At 37.1% G+C, this 26,549-nt stretch overlaps 1 protein-coding gene across 4 annotated transcripts in view; it reads left to right on the top strand.

Annotated features, from left to right (window-relative positions):
* The window catches only part of diaph2 (diaphanous-related formin 2), a 457,445-nt gene that overhangs the window by 123,882 nt on the left and 307,014 nt on the right, over positions 1-26,549 (top strand). For all 4 annotated transcript variants that reach the window (XM_032554339.1, XM_032554341.1, XM_032554338.1 and 1 more), the window contains exons 8-14: positions 6,062-6,136; positions 6,251-6,320; positions 7,252-7,388; positions 12,744-12,852; positions 17,776-17,886; positions 19,597-19,709; positions 23,380-23,496. In XM_032554339.1, the coding sequence (XP_032410230.1) occupies positions 6,062-6,136; positions 6,251-6,320; positions 7,252-7,388; positions 12,744-12,852; positions 17,776-17,886; positions 19,597-19,709; positions 23,380-23,496 (732 nt within the window). The remainder of the gene's footprint in view (positions 1-6,061; positions 6,137-6,250; positions 6,321-7,251; positions 7,389-12,743; positions 12,853-17,775; positions 17,887-19,596; positions 19,710-23,379; positions 23,497-26,549) is intronic.

Genomic DNA, 26,549 nt, shown 5'->3' with positions numbered 1-26,549 from the left:
AGCGCTCTTCTTTCAATTTCTTATTACAAACCCCTCGATGTCAATCCCCCTCTCTCCCCGGAAAGGTTTTTTTTTTTCCACTTGTCAAGGAGAATTGAACCTGGAAGGATTCGAACATTACAGGACATAATTGTTTCGCAGAGGTTTGTAGGCGAATGTTTCACCGTTATTTGAGGATGGAAAAAAAAAAAAAATCTGTAAATCCATTTCTGTGTTTAACTTTCCAGGCTGCTGTCGCAGAGAGTTTGATTTGATGGTTAAATTTGGCATGACTGTTATGTCATGTCTACAATGGACGTGACAAGCAATCGGAAACGAGCAGGTTAACTAGTTTTTCCCCCTCGCAGCTTTCTTCACAGTTGAAGTTTGCCCTTGTTCCTTTGAGCCAGTGAAAGTGATTTTTGGAGACATAAACGTCCTCGACGTCTTGAGCGTATTTTAAGGGGTGCGCTTGTTTCCTTTTTATGACACCATCTGTTAACCTCCAACACAACCTTATCTGCTACACCCAGACGTATGCATAAATAACTGAGAAATAACTAATTTTTATTTTATTGGGATTTAAAATGGAAATATTTCCGATAGTGGAAATAAAAAGAAATAAATGTCATGTAAATCAGTTTTTTGGGGGGGGATCAAAAGATCTGAATTGGGCCGTAAAACCTGCCATGAAAAAATTGAAGTTAGTCAATCTCAGTGTCTCATTTTATCCAAGCTGTGTGATTAAATAGATTCCGTTTACCAGGAGATGCTCAAGTAGAACAGCTTAATAATTCTCAATACAAATACCTTCATGTTATGGTGTCATAATATCATCAGAAATAAAATTAAACAAAAATGCAATTTGAAGTGCTTCTTCAAAATAATTTCTGAGTAAACAGGCAGCCACTTCAGTCGTTAGAATATGGTCACTTGCAGTTCTGCTGTTATTTCTATGAAGAAAAGCCTTTTCAAAGACAGAGAATAGACATATTCTTGAGTATTTTGCGAAACTACTGGTGCACATCTGGTAAAAGACATCTGAAGTTCATTCAATATAAAATTTGCCTTCAACAAAATAGCAACATTGATGTTGAGATATGCTCAGCATTGTGTTTTCCTCATTGAAACACTTAAACTTATCTTTGCCAGGTACTGAAATAACCATGTTCTCCAGTCATAAACAGCTCAAAGTTTTTGATAACGCTTTACAATGTAAAAAAAAAAAAAAAGTCTTTGGTCATCTAGTTTCACTGGATCCTTTGAAATTCAGTTGGTCGTAAGAAGAGCACATTGTTGTGCAGGACTGAATCCTAGGCGTTCAATGGAGGAGGAATAAAAATTTCTGGTGTTTTCTACTCTGTGGGGAGACATTTCAAAGCATCCAGAGATCACGGTGAGCTGTCAGCTGACTGCACACCTAACTTTTGATTCTGCTCTTTCCACTATCTCACAGTAGCTTCATGCTCAGACTGAAACGTACACACATGTGGATATTCAGCAGCACATTAATTCATGTTGCAGATTCTCACCTCAGAGAGCTCTTTGTGAGTACTGCTGCTGTTCTGCTGCTTGCTTGGCTACACTCGACATCACGATTGTGGAGTCCTGAGACCAGCTATAGAGTCCTGAGGCTGCATAGGGAGAGGCATCAAACTCAGTGTTTGACTACTTTATGAAGAAAACGTTTCAGAGGATACATTATGTTAAACAAGAGCGCCAGCGAGCAGAGGCCGGATATTATTAGAGCCAAGTAATGTGAAGCCATGAGTGGAGAGTTTGTGTTTGTCTGAATTTTATCCAGTAATCACTAATTTATATCTGTTTTAAAATGTTGGATACATGATACGTCTTGGTAATTTCCTGGGAGTTTATCTCACTTTGTTTGCTTTAATCAACAGTTTTCTAAATACCTCTGTTATATATGTGGTGATTTTATGTGTAATCCAAAATATGCTAAAGAAAATATACCTTGAGAAGCTGAAGGACAATGGGGCTTGACAATCTACTGTCTGGCATTTGCAAAGTATCCGATTCCGGAGCTGTTTATTATGCATTTACTTTTATTGGAGTTAATTAGCTGAACCCCCAAGTGTGGAGGAAATACGAAAGACGGTAGATCTTGCTGTACTGCTAGGACTGTTTTTACGTGTGTATTAATGCATATTAAGGAATAGTTGGTGTGTGAACTATCAAAATATGCATTTATGAGTGTTTTTAGAGAGAGTCTAAAGTATTTGCCAATTTAACAATTTACATGCGGCTGTTATCCCTAACTTGGGGATACATTGCATTTTTGTGTTTAATCAACAAGAAAAAGGGCACTAATACTATACTTAATATTTTTGTCTTATTAGGGCATCAAATAAGAATTAGCAGTGGTGTGATTGTATTTCTATGTTGCCCTTTGGACTGTTTTGGGCAAATTGTCATTTATAAATCAGTAGCATTGATTTTGTCTAAGTAGAAAGGTCTTGGTTTGATTTTTTTTTTACGTATTTCAACTTCCAGCCAAACTCTTTAACATCATCCTTAAGAGTTTTTCATAGCAACTTAGAAAGCTCTTTTGATTGCGGCAGTTCATGTTCTGTATGTAGATGTTACATTCATCAAGTCTTTTACCACTTTTAACCCCAACAATCTAATTTCAGACTCTGGATTATAATATAAATGTACACACCTTTCTGTTTGAAGATTTTCTACAAGATAACAAGGAGGAGTTATATTATTAATCAGTGCTGTTTTAAACAATCAGTTGTTCAATGACAATAATCAAGCCTACTAACCACGATTTTGGAGTTTAGTTATCCCTTATCTTATTTTTTTCTGTGATGATTTATTTCGGTTTTCTCTTCAGTCTGTTTGGACCCAGAATCTGGTTTCTTTGTTCTGGTTCTTTGAGTTTTATTTAGAAAGCCTGTTTTTTTTTTTGTAGACTTGCTCTTGTCACACACCTGGCCTTTGCTTATTGCGCCTCACCTGATCTCTGTTATTCATTATCTCCCCCTTAGTGATTGTGCTGCCCGAAACCCAATTTTCTTTGCAATCCCACCTTGTCAGTATGATCCTACATCTGCTCTGCTCGGCCCTTTTTATTTAGGTTTGCAGTGTTGGCTGAATATTTATCGTGCTGCCCTGCAGTGATTTGTTTTCGTTAATAAAAAGAAGTTTACTTTAGTTCTTCACCTTCTTGCCTCCTGTCAGAAAGTCCGTACATGGGTCCTCCTACACACTGAGGTTTGACAGAATCTCTAAGCTAACACCGGTGTAGCTTTGTTTCAAGCTGTTTAGTTGAGATTCATTTGTTGCATAGCACAGAAATTTTGTAGCGCCAAACAGGTCCTGAAACCCACAGAGGGACAGTTATATAGCCTGCTGTGTAATGCAATATGAAACACGTTGTGCGTGCTCCGAAGCTTTCAGGAACAAAGCTGCTCACTGAGCCCTCATAAAATGATAAAAGTGGTTTATATACTGAAATCAATCCTGAGACGAGCTTTCTAAACACAACAGAAGTGATCAGTCAAACATGAGGTGGGACAGAGTCTGATTCGGTCCCCGTTGAGCCATGTACTAATATTTTCTTTGTACATTTTTGACTTGTTCTCACTTTGCAGGTCATATCAGTGATGGACTTTGCAATGCCCAGACTGAATAATGGATAGCACTCAAGGCAAACAAATAAGTTCAGATAGAATAGCAGCACATCTCTGCTTTACAGTATTGTAGATTAACAGAAAATGTTCTGAGAAATCTGTAATATAATGGACATTTGAGGTAAAATGTCTTGTTTGTACATATCCCAGTAAGGATAACAATGTAATCAAGTTAAGTGAGCAGAAATGAACTAAAATAAAATTGACAGAAAATTGCTTCTCTTGAACATATTTTTTCATGTTCCCTGGAGATTATGCATGATTGAAAGTAATGCATTTCAGTGGTTCTTAACCAGAGGATTACAGCCATAAATATTATATGAATATGTCCTCCTCAAAGTTAATGTAATCATTGAGTACACCGTCACATTACATCTGAGTTGGAAAGGATTTGATCTCTTTCAGTGATTCTGGGTCACGCAGTAATGTTTATTACATCAATGTTCTAGACAATAAAAATTGATCAAAGGTAATCTGAAGCTACTAATATGACAGTAAACAGGATTTTTTTGTAAATGTAGATTCTAGTTAGTGGTGTTTGTAGAGATTTATTGTGGATTTGGCTAGTTTCTTTAATGAGGTATGTTTTTGTTTTTTTTGTTTTTCATAGCTCCAGGACAAGCTCTCTATGTGCACCATCTAGTATTTTTATAGCTATTTCTTCTTTGTAAACTTTTTGGGCATGTAGAAGGCAAGCTGCAAATGACCTGAAGTCATGCAGGAGGGGACAGAGAATGATGGGCTGTCTGGGATGGAGAGAGGGCCCAAAACATTTAGTGCATTAAGAACCTTGAGGGGAACCATATTATGTTGCAACTTGTAGTAAGACTTATGGTGGAAGGAAAAAATTGAGTCGACAATCCCTGATCTTTCTGTTTTTTTACCTAAAAACACTTAGTGACTGCCATATTTTTGCTGCACTCCAGGTGAATTTGTCGTTCAGTCTAAAAGGCTCTCAATATGGTGTCCTACTTTTGTATCCCAAACACATCCGACTGCATTACATGTCAGTATTTCTTCTGAAAACTGTTAGATTTTGCACAGCACACGCTTGAATGAAACAATCAGGTTGGAAAACTCTTGGTCCAATGCTTTTTATAAGGGAACTTCTGAATGTTAAAACTGTTAACTGTTTTAACAGTTCTTAAACTGTTTTAAGTTTAAGAACGCACATCATAGCTCATTACAATTCAATATCAGCAGCTTATAAATTGACTGCTTGTTTATGAGACAAATCTGAGAAATGTGGCACAAGGAGTCTGGTTGGTTCTTATTTAGTCACAGATTAAAGAAATACCTCACCTCAAATTTGTTTGCTTCCTCAGGCAAATGCATCTCATCTCTAATTGAGGGCCTTTTACGACTCACTGAGTCAATACAAACGGCTTTAATACTCAAACCATTATTATTTCAAATCATTGTCAAAAAGGCGGGATAAATCATTGACTTATGCCCCGTTAATGCTGGAAAATTGCTTCATGCATTTTGCGTCACTGACAGTTAAGGGCCCGAAAACAAGTGAAGCTAATGGCATAATCTGGCTGCGACCACTCGGTTCCTCAACGCTGCCTCTCGACTCTGCTCCCAGCTTAGACAAACAGGCTCATATGCACTGGATCATTTGCTGTCTCCTGATACGCTGCGGTTCATAGGCAATTATCTCTCTCGATCCATTATCGATTACAGTGTTATCTTACTTGCATTGCTTAATCTTTTGGCACAGTATAATAGTTGCTCACGTCGGGCCTCGGTGCAAACTGCTTAGCTCCGAGAACATTGGTTAGGATGGATGGATGCTCATTTGTGTGTAAATGGTTGCAGTTTAAAGTCAGACTGATGCAGAATATATTCAGTGTCAAGCAGAGGGCATGGTTGACTATACATGTTATTGTTCCAGATTAAAGCTGGGAAAAAGCAGAGTGTAGTCCAAGGGTTCTCTAACTTGATTTTCAAAAGTCTAAATCTGATTTCTAGATAAGATGAAATGCCTTGAGAGCAAATATTTTTTATGAAGTTTTCTTCCAGCATACAACTTACTGCTTTCAGTAGGCTTCTGAGATCTTGATGAACAATGCTTGATTTTTCTTTTTTTGTTCCGTCTTTTCTGTTTTCATAATTCCACATTTTATAAAGCAAACTGATTATTTTATATAGAAAATATATTATGGTGTAGCTCTTGTTTACGATTTCAACAATTCAGTGGTATAATAATCCAAAATACATCTTCAAATGTAGACTTGAAACTGATTATTTTGGATCTTCTCTGAAGGTTAAAATGGGTTATAGAAAATTGCTATAATGTTCTACCTGCATCTTACCCAAGGAACCACCTTTATAAAGTAAACTTCAAGAGGGAACCTATTAAGATTGAATACTGGTTTGGTCTGATATTTTCCTCTTTTCTCTTTTCTCCTTTTCTATTCTAGTTGGGTCAACAACTTTGGCCATGAAGGTCTTGGCCTTCTTCTGGAAAATCTGGAGAAACTTCTGGACAAGAAGCAGTAAGTTCAAGTCACATGTCCACCCTCTAACCTCTGTGTCATTATTTAAAACCATACCCTAACAAGGATGCCATATCAAAACTTCCTAATTTTTTACTTTTTATTTTTTTGTAGGCAAGAGCATATTGATAAACGCATCCAGCATAAGCTAATCCAGTGCTTAAAGGCTTTCATGAACAACAAGGTTTGTATGACTTAATATTAGATACCCTTAACTTATTCTTTAGATTTTAATTCTTTCATTACTTGTATTTCCAGACTTTATACCCATTATTAAATGTTGTCCTAGCTTCCTTCCTTCCTTTGTTCCTTCCTTCTTTCTGTTCTTCCTTTCTTCTTTATGCGTCCTGTTTCCTTTGAATTCCTTCCTTCTTTCATTTCTTCACTGTATCCTTGCATCTTTCTTTCCGTTTGTCTTTCTGTCTTTCCTGTTCATTTGGCTACATATTTTAAGTCCACCCATTGTAAAAATATATACAATTAATTTGCAGTGGATTTTAACATTTCATATTTTGAGGCAAACGCAACAGACATGGAGCTCTGAAAAGCTGAATCTGGAGAAATGTTTGTGCAACTTCGGTAAATGTGTAAAATTAGCACAGGTGGTAAGGTTTCCAACCTTATTTGCATCTTGTTGTTCACCGGCTGGGGATAATGAAGCAGTAAAGTGGAGCTAATGTCACCATTTAAAGTTTCTGAACTTTTAATTATCCCCTTTTTGGGAAAGTCTTCCTCATTTCTTGAAGTGGCCCACATTTCAAGGTTAGATGCACTATTGATATTGCTTCTTGTGGAGTTAATCCCCCACACATGGTCATCTGAACACAGTCCTCCAATTGTGCTGAGACTAAAAGGTGCAGGAGACTATAAGTATTCGTCCCTGCAGTCCTGTCCTGAATTAAATCAATTTATCATCCTTGCCGTTTTCTCCCACAGCCTTAAAGTGTACCTCTTTAAAAGAAGATTAAGTCTAACTATGACTTCATACATTACAGCTTTTTGTGTAATTTATATTTTACTCAAAGTGAAAGTTCTCCATGAATGTAAATGCTCTCATTAACTTATACCCAATGGATCTGCTCTCTATCTTGGCTCATCTCTTCTGTGTTTTACAGTATGGACTGCAAAGGATCCTGGGAGACGAGCGGAGCTTGTTGCTGTTGGCAAGAGCAATCGACCCCAAACAGACCAACATGATGACGGAGATTGTCAAAATTCTCTCAGCTATCTGCATTATTGGCGAAGAAAACATGTAAGTTAATTGTGTTGAATTGTGTTGTGTGAAGTTCTTACAGTAATCTGGCAGAAGGCAGGCACTCTTCTCCACAGAGAGTCTTGTCAGATAATGAGATTGTCTCAGTTTTAAAGGTCAGAAGCATTGGTTTTATTTGTAGGTCTGCAGAGTTCCATTAATAAAAAGAAGTTAATAAAATGTGACTTGTACGATCTACAGTTTAGAGGAAAAAAAGGCATTAAAAAGTACATTGATACAGGTTCTAATAAGTTTGAATGATCTAGAGAGACTTCACTAGAAGATATCCTTACTCCAGGGACGTGCACAGATAGACACCAGGTGGTGCTTGACCCTTTTCCATCAGCACAAAAAAATGCCCTTCTGATTTTTTTTCTTTTACAGTGTATGGTGTGTGGCCCAAGGTAGCATTTCTGAATTTAAAAGCCTATTTTATAAGTTGCTCCACATTTTTTTAATTCTGCCTGACAAGACTCCCTACTTCTTAAAGACTTCACTACTTTATTAGAAAATTGTATTAGTTTATTTAGTAATGAGCAATAGTTACATACGTTTCTCAAGAATGTTTTTGTTCATTTTTGTGAGTGCATATACTTAAGGTGTCCTTTTTTTTCTTTCATTTAAGCATTTTTATTCCAAAATGTACAATAAACTCTATACCAGGGATGATCTGCATTTACAAACCAGAGCCTGTCTTGCTCTGGTCTTGAGCTGCAAAACCGAGATGGTGCATCTTAAACAACTTTTCTAATAAAGTTGAATAATATATACTGTATAAAATGGTCAGTTTTATGGTTAATGAGAGACTGTCATATTATTTTTAGGTGTGAAAACAAACAAAAACCCCCATCAAACTTTAGAAGGAAATGATAAAAACATGCTTTATACTATGTGGGTAATGCTCAAAAACAGTAAGAGTGTTGCTGAAATGTGCCTCTTTTAAATTAATATATTACTAATATAAAGTGACTATTTGTGTTTTCATGCAGGAGCAAGGATTTGTGCTGTTTAGTTGTGTGTTTTAGATTATTACGCTCCATATGTCTACCTGCAAAATCATGTGTTTTGAGGTCTCTGTGCACCACCGCGCTCCTGAGGGGCATTCTTTTCTTTTTTTCGTTCTTAAAGAACGAATAAGCTTTGAGTATGCATCCTTTTAAAAGTAAATCTATATTAATTGTTAAAGAACTGATTCCAGGCTGGTCAAATCAATACATGTGTGTGGTTTAGTGCTTTCTATCGTAGTCTAACAGTGAGGGATGCACTTTGTCTAAACAGCAGGATTTATTTTAGTGGTATAGCCCTTCAATTGCTTGTGTTGCTGTATCATTTTTCAGTAAATCTTAGCTGGTGTGTAAGCTGAGCTACACCGTTTGAAATCTGTGCTGAGGACAAAAATAGGAAGTCATGGTGCATCTTTCCTGTGCTTACACCTCTAATGTTGAACAGAAAGGATGGAAAATACTGCTGTTGCAGTCCTCTTCCTCTAAGTTTATTTGTATGTTTAAGAGAGATTAAACCCCTCTGTTAATATCCATGCTGTGTTTATCCACTGTGAATCATCACGTATCTACAGATAACCCTAATGCAAAAACCACACTGTTCGGTGCAGCGTTGTGTGTTTACTGTGGACACAACTTGCTTGACAGCCTTTAAATTGGAGTTATGTGAGCGTTTGTTGTTTCCCACTGGGCCGGACTAGAATAACAACAGCTCAAAGTCAAGTCTTTATGTAGTCAAGGAAATAAACAAACCCACATTTTCCGTTAAGAAAAAGCTGAGTTTAGCAAATGTGTCCTAAATTTCTGACCGTCTGAAATGGGGCTCTGTGCTTGTCATTTTCATGCTGACTAAACAATTTCCAAAACAGGTTTTATGTTGCAGAGAATAAATTGGTTATTTTATTCCAGAGAGTTTAACTTAGTCTTCACAGTTGGTGGTTTTAAAAATTAAATATCATGAACTTCTCCTACAATATGTAAAGCTTTTAAACATTGGCTTAGGACAATGAAGGACATTTTAGTGTTGCATGTAGCAATTATTTTCTGAGTTTGTGATCTAAAGTAAAAAATGAAAAAAATGTCATGTCATTTAAGGACTGCGCTTTTATTTCAGCCATAACTTTTATTTCAGCAATAACTATGTGTCTCTAGTGCATCTTCAGGAGTCATTTTTGTGGTGCCTAGTCTCAATCCCTGCCTGGAACAGGCTCCAAAGCAATGATACAGAACTGGACCTGCACATTATCATGATTTGCAATAAGTAAACAAACTACTTGACTGTTCTGTTTATATTTAATTTCAAATTTAATAAAATGACCTAAATGAAAAACTTATGTTGTTGTTGTTTCAAAGCCAATCTTAGTTGCTTGGCAATACAGTTAATAACATTTTCTGCAGTTCTAAATGGCAAGAATCACTAAATCTATTATGCACATAGAAAGCCTGATGAGGAGTACTTGCATAATTAACTAATATACTTTGCAATATTGATGTTGTGTACAGTGAGATCAATTTACAATCTATCAATTGAGACTGGAGTGTTAACTTAATGTTGTTAGGTTTATTAAAGAGGCGGTCTCAAACTTTTGTCTTTTAGATACAACTTTAGATATTTTAATTTAGGTTCTTACAAACCTGAATAAAAATGACTAAAACTGCCCAGCTAATTCACTTGGATTATAATTTAATTAAGTGTCATCGAATTGGGATTTTTTTATTCAAATTTTTTTTTTATTAAGCTAATATGTCAGAGCTTTTTGTCAGTCTCCTCTCCTAACTAGCATCAGGTAATGCCCCCAAACATTACAGTCGTGCTAAGAATGTCTTAACAGAAATAATAAAGAATTGTACAAGAATGAAGATTGCTACATAAAGGAAGGTTCCTCTGAATTTCAGTCTGTAGCAGTTTAACGACACACAATCAGGGTTTTTCAGGCCAACCAAGATAAAGAAGTTCTCTGCTGAAGTGAGCAAAATCTTGACATATTACAGATCACAACTCAAGTGAACTTGTGTTCAACTTACAACAACTTCTGCAGGTAGATGAACTCGAGTCATTAATCAGTGCACTGATGCGGTTAATGAGTAAATTAGTTGTGTTCAGTTCAGTCACCACATAGGTGTGATATAAACACACATGCATCACTGCTCTTATAATTTTATAGTGGTGTTATATACAGTACCTCTATGTCTCATAATACTTTATTCACTCACAGCAGTCACTCAATTAATTTAAAAATAGGTTGAACAACAAGATCTTTGCCACGATGATATCCGTGCTATAAAATGTCCGGATCTTGTGGAAGTGACAGCCGAAGGAGCTGAGGTGTCGTCTTTTTTTTTCTTCTTCTTCTTCTTCTTCTCCGAAACTTCTCTGCCAACCGGTGCTGAGAATCTGACTCATGTTAGGCACCGTTTTTGGCTGACAGCATCAAAAGAGAACATGACAAGTTAAGCAGATCTATCTCGCCTGTTTTGTAGCTATGTCTGAACTGGCTTTAAAGCTGCTCAGTATGCAGCTCGTCATGTTTTCAGCGACTTTGTAATGTCTATCACAGGTTCTTCCATTTATCTCCATGTAAGCCTTACTCTGCACATACAGTCCTATTGGTCAGACATGATGTCTGCTAATCACAAAGGTAGTGGAGGATGCAACAGCAACTGTGTCTGGTATGTTTGATTAAAGACGTGCATTGCAAAAGTCTTCATACCTTTTGAACTTTTTCACATTTTAGCATGTTACAACCTGGAATTTGAACATATTTTATTGTACATTTTGGCTGAAAGATACAAAGTAGTGTTTTAAAGAGCAAGAACATTTTTCAACTGCTGTAGGTTTGTATTTAGCACCCTGGGACAGACCCTTGTAGATCCTTGACACCTTTCTGTCAAATTAATCCTTCGAATTATCGAGGACAAGGAACACAAGCAAACTAAGAAATCACTTCAGCTGGACCTATGTTGAGACATCCAGAATTTCAAGAAAACTAAACTCAGTCCACCGAAGGAGGAAAGAAGAATATCGTCATTCCATATAGGGATTCAGTATCCGAGAAACTAATAATGTTTTTTTTTCCAAGCATAATATTCTTGTACATTATGAATCCAACAACACTCATAGACTGATTCATCCCAGGATAAAACGTCCAGACACAGAAGACAGAAGAGTAAAATTATCCTGTCAAGGTCTGTAGTTCAGTTACATCTCAAGAACAAGGAAAACGTGTTTGAAGACAGCAATGTGCACATTTCAGACAGAGAAGATAGTTAGTCTGACAGTTTGGATCAAAGGAAAAAAATCTTCAAAAAATAATACTGTATCATCCGATTAGCTAACCTAGTGGTTCCCACTGCCCTGCATGTTTTAGACATGTCTCTATTCCAGCATTCCTGATTCAAATGAATAAATGACCTCCTCTGCATGGCATCAAGTACTGCAGATGGTTGTTTCCCTTTCTTTTAATCAGGTGTGTAGCTGCAACGAGACACCCAAAACATGCAGGACAGTGGTCCCTGAGAAACCTAATCTAGTCCCCTAACAAACCTCTGGAGGCTTTACAGAATAGTTGAAGTAGTAGTGGGGAGTAAATTATCATCAGATATTCACTTAGAAAGTTACATTTGTATGGAAGTTACTTGCACTCAATTTTATTTTGGGAGTAGTGGAGGGTGATTTCAAATAAACCCCGTGTTTTTAAATGTGGTATAAAATTGAATCTGCTTCAAATCAATTAAATTTGTAACGACACAAAGTGTGCAAAGTTCAAAGGGTATGGATACTTTTGTAGAAACTTGGTGCATCAAGTGTGACTTCTTTTCTGGAAAACTGAGGGGAAGATGTTTCTCAAAACCTCAATTTATGTAAATTTTTCTGGCTCATATTCACCTAATATGAATGTGATTTTTCTCTGAACATTCAGAGAATAGCTCAAAGGACATTAGTTTACTTCTGGTTTAGTGTGTGTTTGTGACACCGAATATGTTCTCAGTTTAGTCTGAAATGATTACGTACTCTAAAATGAGCTGCCTTGAGCTCTTTTTAACACTAATTTACTTGGACCTTTCAATAGCTTTGCTTTCACATTACCAAATACATTTATTACAAACACTTTAATAGACCACATTTGGAGCAAAAGCCTATCATTTTGTTCAAGCTTACCTTAACAACAGCAAGATCGAGTCCAAACGGGCTGCTGCTGCAGTAGCAGAAGATTTAACATGAGTGAAAAAATAAATTATCTGCTGCACTGACCAACACACGAGAAGAGACGGGTTTTGTTTGAGCCTTAAATTGTGAAGAAATGTCCTGTTGTTAAAGGTTTTAAAAGTGTTTGTTTGCTTGCTTTTTCCCCAGCCTCGATAAGATTCTGGCTGCCATGACAATTGCTGCAGAGAGGAACAATAAAGAGAGATTTGCTCCAATTGTGGAGGGAATGGAGAACCACGAGGCCCAGCAGCTCCAGGTGAGTAATTAGGCATGCACACAGCACAAACAAAAACAGCAAGCAGCGCGATGATCCAAATACCTCAACACTGCTCTGTTGTGATGTGATGCAGTGAAAAATAATTGATTGGAAACCCAAAACTGAGATTAAAAGAAGTATTTTAGAAAAACTCCTGCTTTATGTTATGCACAGTGGACACAGAGCGGACCCAGTGTACAGAACGTGTCATATTTCTTCAAGATCCTAATGGGAGCAGACATGACTCAAATTGACAGTTTTGCCACTCTGTGCTGTGTTTGGTCCATTTATACCTCCATCTCAGCTGTATTACCACATCTTTCGTTGCTTCTGTCTTCATGTCGACTTGTCCACATCAAGTTCCCCCTAGGACATGACAAGATGTGATCAGGGGGCTATTATAATCAACTCAATGCTCCATTGCCACTTCTTTATTAAAAGAAAACACCTGCCTCATTGAGCACCTCCACTGAATGGCTCCTTTCTTTTTGCAAAGCCATAAAAAAGATGAAGTAAAAGAAAGATATTGAGTTTGTCTTTCTTTCTTTGTCATATTTCCCCTTCCTCTTGCTGTTTCTACTCATCTTTTTTTTTTCTCACATCCCACAAATACTTCCTCTTGCTTTTTTCTATGTTGCTGTCAAGTTGAATCTCGGAGGACTCTGTGAGAGAGGCTAACAGAGCAGCATACCTCTCCTCATTTTCACCAGTGTTCTTTAGGAACAGGAAAACAACTATCTAACAGCAACAACACCACCACTCAAAGCTGTTTTTGTCCTTAAGAGTCCAGAGCAAGGAATTACTTAAGGAATTAGATTAGCTGCAGGGCAGGAGAAGTCATGAAAAAAGTCATGAAAGAAATTGATGAGGCGGGTGGCGGAGGAGAAACAAGATATTCTTTTATTAGTAGGCTGTTGTTTTTCCTTTAAATTTTGCCATTAATGAAATGAAGCTCTGCTAATTGTGGAGTAAATTAAAATGCTTTGCTGATACAGGGGTTTTGGGGAAATTAATAGACTTTAAATCCAAAGGCTGTGGTGTTCTGCACAGCTAGACTTGGCTAATGTGATTAAAATGTGTTTTAGTGTAGTTCAGGCTACAGCTAAATGTGAGGGGAACTCCCTGTTTCAAATTTCGTACATTTTCCAGCTATTAGTAGTTTAATTACAATTACAATTTCTAATCAAGAACTTTTAATTTTTGTGTCACTTTTAATGTAACATCATGCACAAATAAACTGAAAATAGCCCCGAATTTTGTTAAAAATAAATAAACCTAGTGTTTATTTATAAAAATAAATAAACCTAGTGTTTATTTATTTTTAACAAAACCCTTGAACTAAAGCCATGTCCAGTGAATTATTTACAGGATTCAGACTTAAGTTCACACCTGCTATCATTGAGCTTGATTCTAATTAACCTGAAAACAAAATTCAGCTTCATAAGAACAGCTAGAAACTAGTGATCCGGCTTGAAATCTAATTGTAGTGATGTGATGCACTCAGACCAGAACCTTCACTGACACATAAAGAACCAGAACCAAACATGAAGAAGTAGCATTCAATTTTCATCTAATCTGGAACAAACATCCAGAAAACAATTCATTTAAATCAAGACTAAACCTCCATCCCCTTGTTTAGAGCTCCCTTTGATTAATAACTGAAAAATAGATTAGTTTTAGTCTGGATTGTAGCTTTCCATTACGTTTCTTGATCCTGCTACTCTAATACAATGTTTCTTTTTAGATTTGTTCAGTGTGTTATGTTTCTCTCATATACACAGCTTTAAGCTGCCTTGTTGCTGGTGCTGTACAAAGAAACCTGACTGGACTAGAACCTTTCTGAGATTTGCATCCTTTAACTAAACAGTTAATTTGCAGAGAGACAACAAAGGACCAAAATGCTTTCCTATATAAATATTTATATATACATATTTATAACAAAGCTAATTTCTGTAGGGCAGAAAAGATAAATATACCCAGATCCAAATATGGTGATGGATTTAACTCAAATAACACTGAAAGGTGGTTCAGCAAAGAGTTTGTTCAAGGGTGTGTGCAGTCATGCAACCAATTTATTGCACCTTTAAGTTTTTATACTGTTGTTTAGCTTTTTAGGTTAAATTGTAGAGGACAAGTGTCACAGTAAAGCTGGCAAAGGTTTTAAAATGATCTTAAAGTGTAATTTTTTTACCTCACATTTTAACTGATTACTTTTGAGATGTGCTGAAACACTTAGGGAAGTTTTTTTGGGGGTGGTTCTAAATATCATGCAGGCAGAACTAACATGGGAATTTATGGTGAAATTGTAAAAACAAACTAACTAGGAAAATCTACAAAAATGCAGCAAATTCAATTTAAAGGTTAAAAGACAAAATTTGCATCAAGTAAAAATACAAAGCAACGCATAGACCATTCTAAAGGTTTAGATGTTTAATTAAAAAAGTTTTTATACTCTATTATTCTATTTTTAAGTAATATGTAAAAGGTATGCAACAGTATTTTTGTATAGAAAAATCTAATAGGAGAATGGAAAGCATTTGTATTTCCAGACTTCTTTCTCTTTCCTATTGTTTGAAGATGTTTTGCAACCAATAATTTTCTTCCTCCCTCAATCTTAGCCTTAACTTTCTTCTTTTTGCAGATTACAAATTTAAAGCCTGTCTGCTGTAGAAATGCTTTCCATAAATTTATAATGTGTTATGACATTTGTATTTTAAGTCTCACACAAAGGACTGTGAACTTTAGAAAGTTCAATCTGGAGAAGTCTTAAATTTTTCCATGAAAAGCTTGACCATATCTGATTATATTCTTTCTATAGCTTCATCACTTATTCTTGTTTCCCTCGTCCAGTTCCTCACACTCAGAGAGATTTTGGCCCAGAGGAGCTCGAACTGACAGTGAGAGGAAGCAGCAACAGAATACAAGGTTTTAAGTCCAAAAACGGATATGACAGCCCCAAAGAATCAGCACAGCTGTGACTCTTATTAATAACACATAACAACATAGAGTGTAGGGTCAAGGTTTAAGAAGCCAGCATTTCAGATTTTGTCCATGGGAATCCTTCAGCCTTTTATCGATTGTCTGTCAAAGGAAAAGTGCCTCATCTATGGCTTGCTCCCTAGAAACACCTTACTTCTCATTATATTTCATCTGCTATTTCCTCCTCCTAACCCACACTCATCCATCCACCCTCCCACCATGCACACAAACTCTTTTTTCACTCTTTCTTCTTCCAATAAATCCATTAATAATGCACATCTAGTCAATAGCCTCACAGAACTGGAGTGTGTTCCTCATTTTACCTGATTCTTTCTTTACTTTTCTCCTCAGTGCTGCAGTTTAGGCTCTGAAGAGCAATAGTGACTCAAGTACTGACTAACAACACACACCATTAAGCAATATAAACCAAGCATTACACACTGAGCATAAAAAAATAGAATAATTGTGTTTACGTCTCATTAAATAGTGCCATATTTGTAAATAAAGCATGTTTGTTAAACTTTATTGTATGTGGGTTTCATCCATTAAAATCAGGCCAAATCCTCTCTGCCAATGCCATACAGTTTTTAGTGGTGGCAGTGTGATGGTATGAGGCATCGTCTCACTCCCCCCAAAAAAGACAAGGTCTGTCATGATAGGAGGCAATGTCAGTGGAGAGATAAATTAAGATGACGTGCCGCAACCAGTGGTGGTTTCATGTTTCCACTCTCAGGGAACAAACTCCATCCCACAAGACGTCAATGTCTTGCACCACAGAGGGGGCTTTATTGGAGACGACCTCCAGTATTTGTGACTTAAAAAGCATGAAATGGCCTTCATGAAGTCCTGACTTCTACCCCACTGAACTCAACCATTAGCAAACAGTAGGCACCACTAACTAAAAAGTTAGCTGCGCCAACTAAAGCACTAACTTTAACACAATTTTGAAGTTTATTCAACTGTTCATAAAACAGAAAAATAAATTAGCACTTTTGGACTTATTAGTTTACGGGAAACTAAGTGCACTAAACACTTTAAATGTTTGCAAAAACGCTAAAGCGCTGAACAAAAACATCAGCTCTTCTATTAGAACCCTAGCAGATTAGCAGAAGTGTGCCCACTACAGCTGCCTAAATTGTGGCAAATGCTGCCTATCACATAGCAGTGTGCAGCCAAGGAGGTCATGCCAGTCTCGTGATGTTGTTATGTTGTTCTCCCACACTCTACTGAAGCCTCAGGGTTTTTTTTTTTTTTAATGAAGGAATTAATGTTAAATAGCCAAATATACCTTGTTTCTTCAAACTCCACTAATCCCATATAATAAATGACACAAAACTGGAGTCAATAGTAGATTAATCCGTTTGGTGTTGGCAGAGAGGATTTAACAAGTCATATATTTAACTTTGCTGCTCAGCCTGCAAATGCATTATTCTTACAAATAATTACTATTCAAAGAGAAACAAACAGGCTTTCCAACGGTAGGGGATTTGCTGCCAAGTAATAACTGACTACACACCAAATGTTCTTACTTTTTATGCTTGGTATATTTAGAGATGCACGAGTCAATTGGAAAGAGATCTGAAATGGACCGATTCCAATTTTGATCTAGGATCAGATGCTCATAAAATCATTCTTTGCTCCTGTTTTCTGTTTATCAGCACATCAGACAACAGCATTCACTTTCTTAATATTTAATATAAATCACATAAATGTCACAAATGCTGTGATGCACATAGGGATATTCTTGTAATTTGTTTTTTACAGTTTAATTTAAAACTACTATCTCTGTCAAAGAATACGCAGTGGCTTTTCTCTGTCATTTGGTTTAGTCCCTAAAAAGAGAGAAAAAAACCCTAAAAAATCTGCAATTCAGCCAGGAAAGCCAACATTTTAGTTTCTGCTTTGCTCATATGTTTATTGTTTTTTTATTTTTATGATCTCCAGGTCGCCTGTATGCAGCTGATCAACGCCCTGGTCACTTCGCCTGACGACCTGGACTTCCGGATACATCTACGCAACGAGTTCCTCAGATGCGGCTTAAAGAAGATCCTTCCTGTGAGTCAACGGAGAACAACTGGCAGTCAGACTTAGATCAGTCCTAACTTTATTGAAGAGAGAGGAATGAAGTGATCTAAATATTTAATGTATTCTTCATCTGCCAAACAAGATCAATGAAGAAGTTTAAGTCAGTTTGGTTAAACTTTACCTCATCAAACCAATTATTTATTACTTTGCTTCAATGAAGCAAGTCTTTGTCCTACTTTTGCCTTTTGGAGAAATCTACTCATTGATGTGCATTTTGAATGTTAAATGTAATTAAATTAGATTTAATTATTTTTCTTTAATGATTTTTGGAAAGAAAAATGGGAGTGACTGCATAGAAAAGCTTCAAAACAATTGGTGTGATTAATAGTAGCAAGGGCTTGTGGAGAGCGCGGTGCAGAGCTCGCACCTCTGCACCGCGCCGTCATTATCGGCAACCTCACCGTACACGGCTTCACACGAGCCGAAGGCGAGCGAGCTCCGGCTCATCACTCAAACTCTCATTTGTTGCAAGTGGGGTGAACGTGTCACAGAGCCAGTTGTTAATAAGTCATCCCAGCTGCTCCTGTTGATTTTTGCGGTCATTACTTTAATTATCTCCATTTCTGCCCCCTGATATGAAAGAGCCTCTGTGTACAGTCGTTTATGAATCCCACATTTACCACTTTTATTGCCCACATTCAGCGTGACACTCCTTCATGTAATTATGAGTTATGCTCAGGAAGGTGTGTATCTGTTGGCCAAGAAACAGTGAAGCCCGCTGAAAAAGAAAGCGCAATTTGTTATGTTCTGATAGTCCTTGGCCGCCTGTGTCTGCCTCTCTTCTTCTTCTCCCTCCTTTACTTTTGTGTGTCATTGTGCATCTCCCTGCAAACTAGTGTTGGTTGCTGGAGACAGATGCTGCACCCCAACAACGGTGCAAGGTGATTGATACCTACAGAAATTGGGTTACATTTGGCTGTGTCTCACCGCATAAACTCCACTGCTGATGATTCATAGGGAAGTGGTAAAGAGCAACTCTGTGTCCCCTTGTGGCTGGTACAGGTGTGCAGGAATTGGTTCTGTCTGGAGCTGTTGGCGAGAGGGTTGATGTTATCTTAGTTTTCTTTTTATTCCAAGACTGCATTTACAAAAGTTTTTCACATTTTGTCACACTATATCCACAAACTTCAGTATATTTAACTTGATGTTTTGTGATAAAACACGACAAGACAGGAGGATTGCAGTATTTGTATTAAGTGATTTGTAGAGCCAGTTATCAATGAAAAACAGCTGCAGGCTTCTGGAAATTATCTCAATTCTGGTCTGATTTGATGAAAAGAATCTGTATAGACATATTGATTGAATATAATTTAGGTCTGGACTTTGACTGGGCCATTCAAACATTGTTATGTTTTCATTTGAACCACTCGGTTACAATTTTGACTATGTTTAGGGTTCAGGGGTTTTGCAAGCAGATTTGGCTCCATTCAACATTCCTGTGACTGCTGAAGAAAAGCTTTCCCGTGGCATGATGCTGCCATCACCAACACACAAAATCCCAATGTGAGACTTTGTAGTTTTTAGTTGCAACGTGACAGAATATGAAGAATTTCAGTGAGGTGTAAATACTTTTGCGAGGCATGTTATAGCTACAGGAAGGTAATAGCTACATTAGCTATGTATTTTATATTACACTGTATAAAAGCACTTTTAACTCCTAGTACTTTCACTAATTTCCAGGAGATAAAAAAGACGGAGGAGCTGGACATTCAGCTGAAGGTGTTCAATGAGAACAAAGATGAAGACGCCATCGAACTCTCCCATCGCCTGGACGACATCCGTGCTGAGATGGAATATCCTTTGGTCTTTTGTGTTGCCACATAGAGGCGAGATGTGGTGTGCCGGTTCGTATAGTCGGTTTTGGTCCAGCTTTGCAGACTAAATCTGCCCCATGGCTTTGTTCATTAGAGGAGGATTAGATGAGTCAAAGCACAATATCCCTCTCTATCCCCAGACAGGTACACTTGGTAAATAACCAAGTCATCTTAACCTATAACCTCTTTACTCCTTTATTTGCTCTTCTCCTTCAATCCTTTCCCTCTTCTCTTTAGTTTGCTTTTTGTTAGCTTTGAATTGTGAAAGACATTAATGAAACACAAGAAAAAAAGTATAAAATTAATATTTCTAGCATCTTAACAAAGTCATTTATTTCAGTAATTCAGTTCAAAAAGGGAAACTCATACTGTATGATGGATTCATTAGACAACAGTGATATATTTCAAGCCTTTATTTTAGTTCATTTTGATTACTAGCTTACAGTTAGTAAGAATTCAGTTTTCAGAGCAATTGAAATAAATTAGTATTAATTAAAGGGTTTTTTAATAACTCTTATGTCATTGCCATGATTCAGTTCAAAAATAGGAGTGTTGTATTAAAGCATATTAACAGAAAGTTTAGTAGAAGGAAAAGTGTGCTAAAATGCATACTAGAAAGACTTTACACCTTGCCCACAATGCCAAAAGTACCAATATCCAGTTTAATGGCCATGATGTCACTGTGCTGACTCTAACCTTCTTAGTTTTTCTATGGCGTATTTTCAAGTGAAAGATTAGACACTTAAAGCCGACAAGCTGAATGGCAATATTAAAGTAACCTGGGCTCCATTATCACCTCAACAGTCCCTCAGGCTCACAGCTTCAGTAATTCATGCAAAAGAACCAAGCATTTTCATTATTTTTCAAGAAGCTGACATTTTTACTGCTGCTTCTACCATATTTTTCCTTCCACTACACTTTCCATTAGTTTGCTTGGAAAATGGACTCTGGATATATAGACCAAAACACAATGTTTTTCTTGGTCTTTTCTCATTTCTGACAAGCTAAATTTGGGATTTTTCATTAGCTGAAAGTCATAACCATCAACATTTTTCAAAATCTGTGCCTCACATTTCACTTTTTGAATTAAAATCTTGAAATAAAAAAAAAACAACCTGTCAACTATATTCTAATTCTCTGAGATGCACCTGTAGCCGCACTACTTGTTTCTCCACTTTTTGGCTCTGAAATTTTGGCGTGTAAGTAATAAGAGGAGCACAAATTTAGTCCTGAGTGGCAAACTTCTCCTGGCATCCGAGAGAAGATCTCTTTAATAATTCAGAAATCTTCTCCCAGGCCATGTATGAATAGCTGACATTGTGAGCAGACGAACCAGACTCTGACATTATGTAGATGTTCGTTCCTGCTACCATTTTCTTCCACAGCTCTTGTAAGGGCATAAAAGTGCCACGGTGAGTGACAGTTTGGTGTGACACTTGCGAGGGGAGGAGGAGTTGTGAATGTGTGCATAGAGAGGAGTGGGTGGAGGTGGGGAGGTGTAGCTGGATTAATGATGTGCTTGAGCAGGTTCACAAATGAGAAGGCCTAATGTTTGTTTCCAAGGACAATGTGGTATTGATCTGTGAGGTATGGCCCTGATTGGAAAACCCAGGTTACCCTTTGTCCTTTTGTCTGCGTGGAGCGCACACACACACCAGAAAAACCTCTACCACCTGAGCTCTGCACATGTGTCTTGTTTCTCCCAGCGGTTTCATAAATATTAACCTGAAGAGACTCGTCTCCTCTGTCCAGCTCTGGGTCCAGGTGCTGAGGAGATGACTCCAGGCTCTAATAAATATTAATGAACTGTGGAATGGTGATTGATTGACCCCACCACTGACTGGCCTACATCACACTTGACTGCCACTCATGTTTATTCATTATTTGGAGAGAGAGAATAAAGGAACGGAGAAAGAAACTAAGAGTGAGGAGAAAAAGCTTCGATTGCGTGAATGAGGGGAGCATGGAGGAGCTCAGCGTTTTACAGCAGGGTTACGTCCGAAGGTTAGTGATAGATGAACGAAGCTCGGCTCTCTCCCAGGGTGAGCTCCTTCTCCCCCCTGCCTTCTGAAATGCAGCTGTGGTGAGGTTATAATTGAATCTCCCAGGGCTTGTAATTCTCGCAGGTAGTGCAGAGGAGAGAAACGATACTTTAGAAGAGCTTTAATTCCCCCCTCTGTTTCTAAAAGAAGAAAAAAAAATATTTAAAGCATTTTAATTACAGACACTGTTAACATTGATTTGGAGAGCGGTGAAACAGCATTTAAAAGCATTGATCTTTTCCAAGCGCAGTGAGGGATCTGGCAAGCGGAGCAACCCATAGATCATGAACACATTTCTCCGGCGTCTCTGTTTGCTGTGGCGGTTGATGACACTGTACATTTAAATACTTTAATGCAGATTGTGAAGAGCTACGATTTGTGTATAGATTTTAGTCATCTTCACTCAGAAGTGTACATTCACCCATCATGACCATGAATGTCGTCATAATTTGAGGCTTTGATTCATTTATATGAACGAAGCTTGATCATTGATAATAAAACCTACCCAACCCTAGTAATGGAAAATGTCACTTAGCAAGATGATTGGTTGACATCGACAAGGACCTGGCATAATTCTGGTTGGATAATTGACCTCTCTTCTTATGAAATAATTGTAAATTAAAATTTGCCTTTTTGCTGACTTGGATCCACCTTTTAGACATAGGTTAAGTACGGTAGATTTATTTGTGGGGGTTTTTTTGGATCATTTGGTTCAACCCTGAACACCCAATTGTGCTCAGGTTTCAAATTTTTTGTTTATATTTATGTTGATAAATATAAACATTTGAAGGTAGCCTTTCTACTCATTTTTCTGTCCACTTTATACAATACAACTGTGAGTAGCAGTGAACCTTATTCTGTGCAGTTATCTAAAATGTGTTCATACTTTCCTTTAACTTGCATTGTTTGAGCATCTAATTTCCGTTTCTATCATCTTGTCTTCTTTGAACGGTTGAAAGATCAAACCAAATGCTTTCAATCGAGATGTATTGCTCATTAGACTTAAACTTAAAGCATTAAATGGCCCGTTAGATTTACCGGCTGCTTCAGCTGTCAAGCCATCAGTGGATTTCCTTTAAAAGCAAAGCATAGGTAAGACACACAATCAATAGCTTTTGCAAATTTAATCGCCTAACATTTTTCTTCTACGTGCATGCCAGTTTCAATACAAAGGTTTAGCCTCACATTTGCTCCTACCCTGCAAAAGATCAGATCCTCAAGATTTAGTTGGTGTAGAAAAGTAAAGCATTGAGTGACTTTTTCATGTAATTAGTTTTGTATGTTTTGAAAGGTCTGGAGTGACAGGTGAACCTGTGGGAGCCTTCTTCAATGCCAGTCCCCCTTTCTCAACTTAGCAGTTTACTCTGTCACAGCTCCCCTGAGAGACAGCAGAAAAGAGAAATTATATCTCTGTTGACTTTTGTGCGATGATGCCTGTCAGAGAAGCAGAGCTGCAATTTCTAAAAAAAAATAAACGCTTCTAATGAAAACAAACTGTAATAACCTTTAAATGTTCACAGGAGTTGAATAAGTTTGTCAGAATGGATGCTTTTATAGCTATCTGATTTAAGAAAAAAGTTGTTTTTCCCTTAACCTTGCTCCCTCACTGATATGAATGAAGTGTACCATCTCCTGTCAAATATGGTGAAAGACACCGCCTCGGAGACCTACTTTCTGTCAATCCTTCAGCACCTATTGCTTATCAGGAATGACTATTACATCAGGTAAGTTCTGTTTGGCTTTTACATACTGCTGGCCTTGTATTGACTGATGACCTGGTGAGGCTAACTCTCACTCTGCCTCTATAACTGCAGATACAATACCCACAAACCCATCAATCTCATTTTACGTTCACGCAGGCACTTTTCTTTAACGGATGCCTGGACGTCCATAAAATGTCCTCTCTGGACTTACATCTGCTTTTTAAAAAAGAGACATTTAAAAATGTGAAGGAAAATTTGAGCTATTAGCTGCATTGTTAATCACAACAGGCTCAGTGATCAGCCTAATCATTAGCGACTTTTTGATGCCTCTCTGCTCCTATACACCTGAATCAAATGGCTGAATTACCTTTTTTCATGTCAGCAATATTTGTAAATGCCTTGTCATTACCCATTGATTAGATTCAGGTGTACTGGGGCAGAGATGTTTCTCAAGGTTGCAGGACAGCTGCACTGCTAACTATTATTAGCTTGCAGTCTAACTCTGCCGTTCTCCGTATTTTACGTTTCAGACGCTGCAACAAAATGTTCACTAAAGGAGGCTGCACTGTGCTCTTTGTGTGAATGATTTTATAACATCAGACGCTTTATAAGATCAAATAAAGATCTATAAAAGATCTATAAAAAATCAAATAAACAGTTTTTTATTGACATTAGAATATGAGAGCAATGTGGGTGAGAAACCTCCAGTTGAAATCTGAAAACTTTAAAAGGGAACACCTAATTTGTTGTATTTACACAACTTGACAAACTTATAAAGTTTGGCCTGGTAAAAAGGTTGATTTTAATCTGTTTTATAATAAACTGAAAATGTTGAGAATGAAGTACAAGGTAATCTCTGTGAGAAAATGCTTATCTGGACATTCTATGTCCTATAGAAGAAATAGAACTTCTTTAGTAAATCTTATTCTGAACTACAAAGTTAGTCGCTTATTTACACAAGGCAGCATTATTTCAACCAAATTATTCATATACTTTTCCACAGCTTTTTTTGTTTTTCAAGTTCAAAATTGCTTTATTTCTCCCAAAAGAAAATTAAATGTTCATACCATCCAAGTTTCTTGAGCCGTTGTGAAAAGTGATGCTGTGAGCAGAAAGGATCTCCAGTAGCAGTCAGCCTGACAAAGAGTCTGTGTCGGCCTCTGACTGAAGACACAACTGTCATAGACAATATTATACAGGAACATGTCCTGGATGACATCATCAGGTGTTGCCAAGCACTGCTAATCCACCTCACTTGCTTCTGCCTCTCCTTTTTACCCGACAGGTGTCTCTAACACTCCTTCATGGATTTTAACTATAAACCCTCAGATGATAATTTTTCTTCCACTCTACCATTTTTCCGATAACTTTACCCAATGATAACCTGAAAGTTACAAACCAAAATATTGTTTGTATTTTGTCTTTTTTTGGATCACTTCCTGCAGACTTCCGCCTGCTGTAGCTTGAATCATTATCTAGGACAGAAGTGCTGCATCACTGATATCTGTATGTTAAATTCATACTCCAGCCAACAACCTTAATTGGATGAGTGTTGGCTGTGTTGCACAGGAGAAAGCAGTCGTTTAATAGTTGGCGGTTCTTATTTCTTTGCACTGTTCGAATGATCATTATCAGGGGAGCCATTTCAGTCAGGACATCGTTTTGTTTTGTCGAGAATTAAGCCACTCTAAAATGTAAGCTGCCTAATGTTTGAAAAAGCAGATTAGTCAGTGACTGTAAAATGAGAGTGTGACTTATTTTAATAGAGAGGCTCTGATTAATTTCTTGCTGCGTCAGAACTTTTTGCAGAACTGCGGCTTAAAAAAAGAAAGTTGGAAGATAAGAGGATGAGAGGAGGTGGATGAATTTACTAAAGACAAGTTGCTGTCCCCTTGGAGTCATGAATAATGCATTCCTCATCTATTCGGAGGAAGTGAGAAATAGAATTCACATTTACCATCCATGTCTACCTCTGCTTCGTTGTCCATGTTCAGCTCCTTGAGGCAGAAGCATGAAGGGATCAGTTGAACTGCTCATGAAAAATCATCTAAAGTTCTTTCAAAAGATATGTTATGAATTTCTTTTCCCTTCAACCATCCAAACTAATGCAAGTATGAACTCAGAACACAGACATTACGAGTAGAAACGCATCATGAGTGACACATTTAATTCCCTCACATCACAGCTGCAGATTATGGAAGATGGAGAACTAAGGCAGTCCAAGCAGCTTTTTAAATAAATACTGTATTTCGATTTAAGGTTGGATGAGGTGAATGTGAGGGAGAACTCTGAATCCAGACCAATTTACAAAAAACATGAGCTTGTGTATATTATTTTATCATTTTTGTCCATTATGCTGGGCTTTTTCTAAGTAATCTCACCCTTCAAACTTATTTACAGTATGTGTTGACATGTTGCAGCTACAAAATTCAATGGATTCTTGAGGTGTTATGTACTGAAACTTTATATAATTGTGAACTGTCAGTCAAAGTTACACGCATATATATATATATATATATATATATATATATATATATATATATATATTAGAGTGGCTTAATTCTCGACAAAAGACCTATACAATTACAGCTGTTTGAGTGTATCTACTAGCTCTGCATTTCTAGAGATGGAAATTTTCAGCCCAGTTAGACTTTGACTGAGCAATTTTTCACATAAACATCCTTCGATTTAAATGATCACTTTGCAGCCTTTTGTAGTTGTAATGTTAGGTTTTGTCATTTCCATAAATATGATTTTTAATATAATTTTCCTGATGCGTTTTGTTTTGTAATTTTCTCTAACAAACCTTTTAGGTGTTTGCAGAACAGCTGCATTTATACTAGGATTAAATTAAACACAGCAGGTGTCTGCTGTGTCTTCTGAAGGCAGTTTGTTGCCTTATGTTTTATTTAGTGTTATACTCATACATTTCTCAGCACGTGCCTCAGATTTTTATTTTTAACATCTTTTGAAAACGGTATATCTTTTAATATATCTTCCCTTCCCCCATGATTCACATATTTGTGTTGATCTGTTGCATAAAATCCAAATAAAATGTACAGATGTTTGTGTTT

The sequence above is a fragment of the Xiphophorus hellerii genome, chromosome 23, assembly GCF_003331165.1.
Source record: "Xiphophorus hellerii strain 12219 chromosome 23, Xiphophorus_hellerii-4.1, whole genome shotgun sequence".
In the NCBI taxonomy this organism is placed as follows: domain Eukaryota; kingdom Metazoa; phylum Chordata; class Actinopteri; order Cyprinodontiformes; family Poeciliidae; genus Xiphophorus; species Xiphophorus hellerii.
Note: the sequence above shows the minus strand (reverse complement) of the source record. Positions and strands in the feature narration are given on the sequence as shown.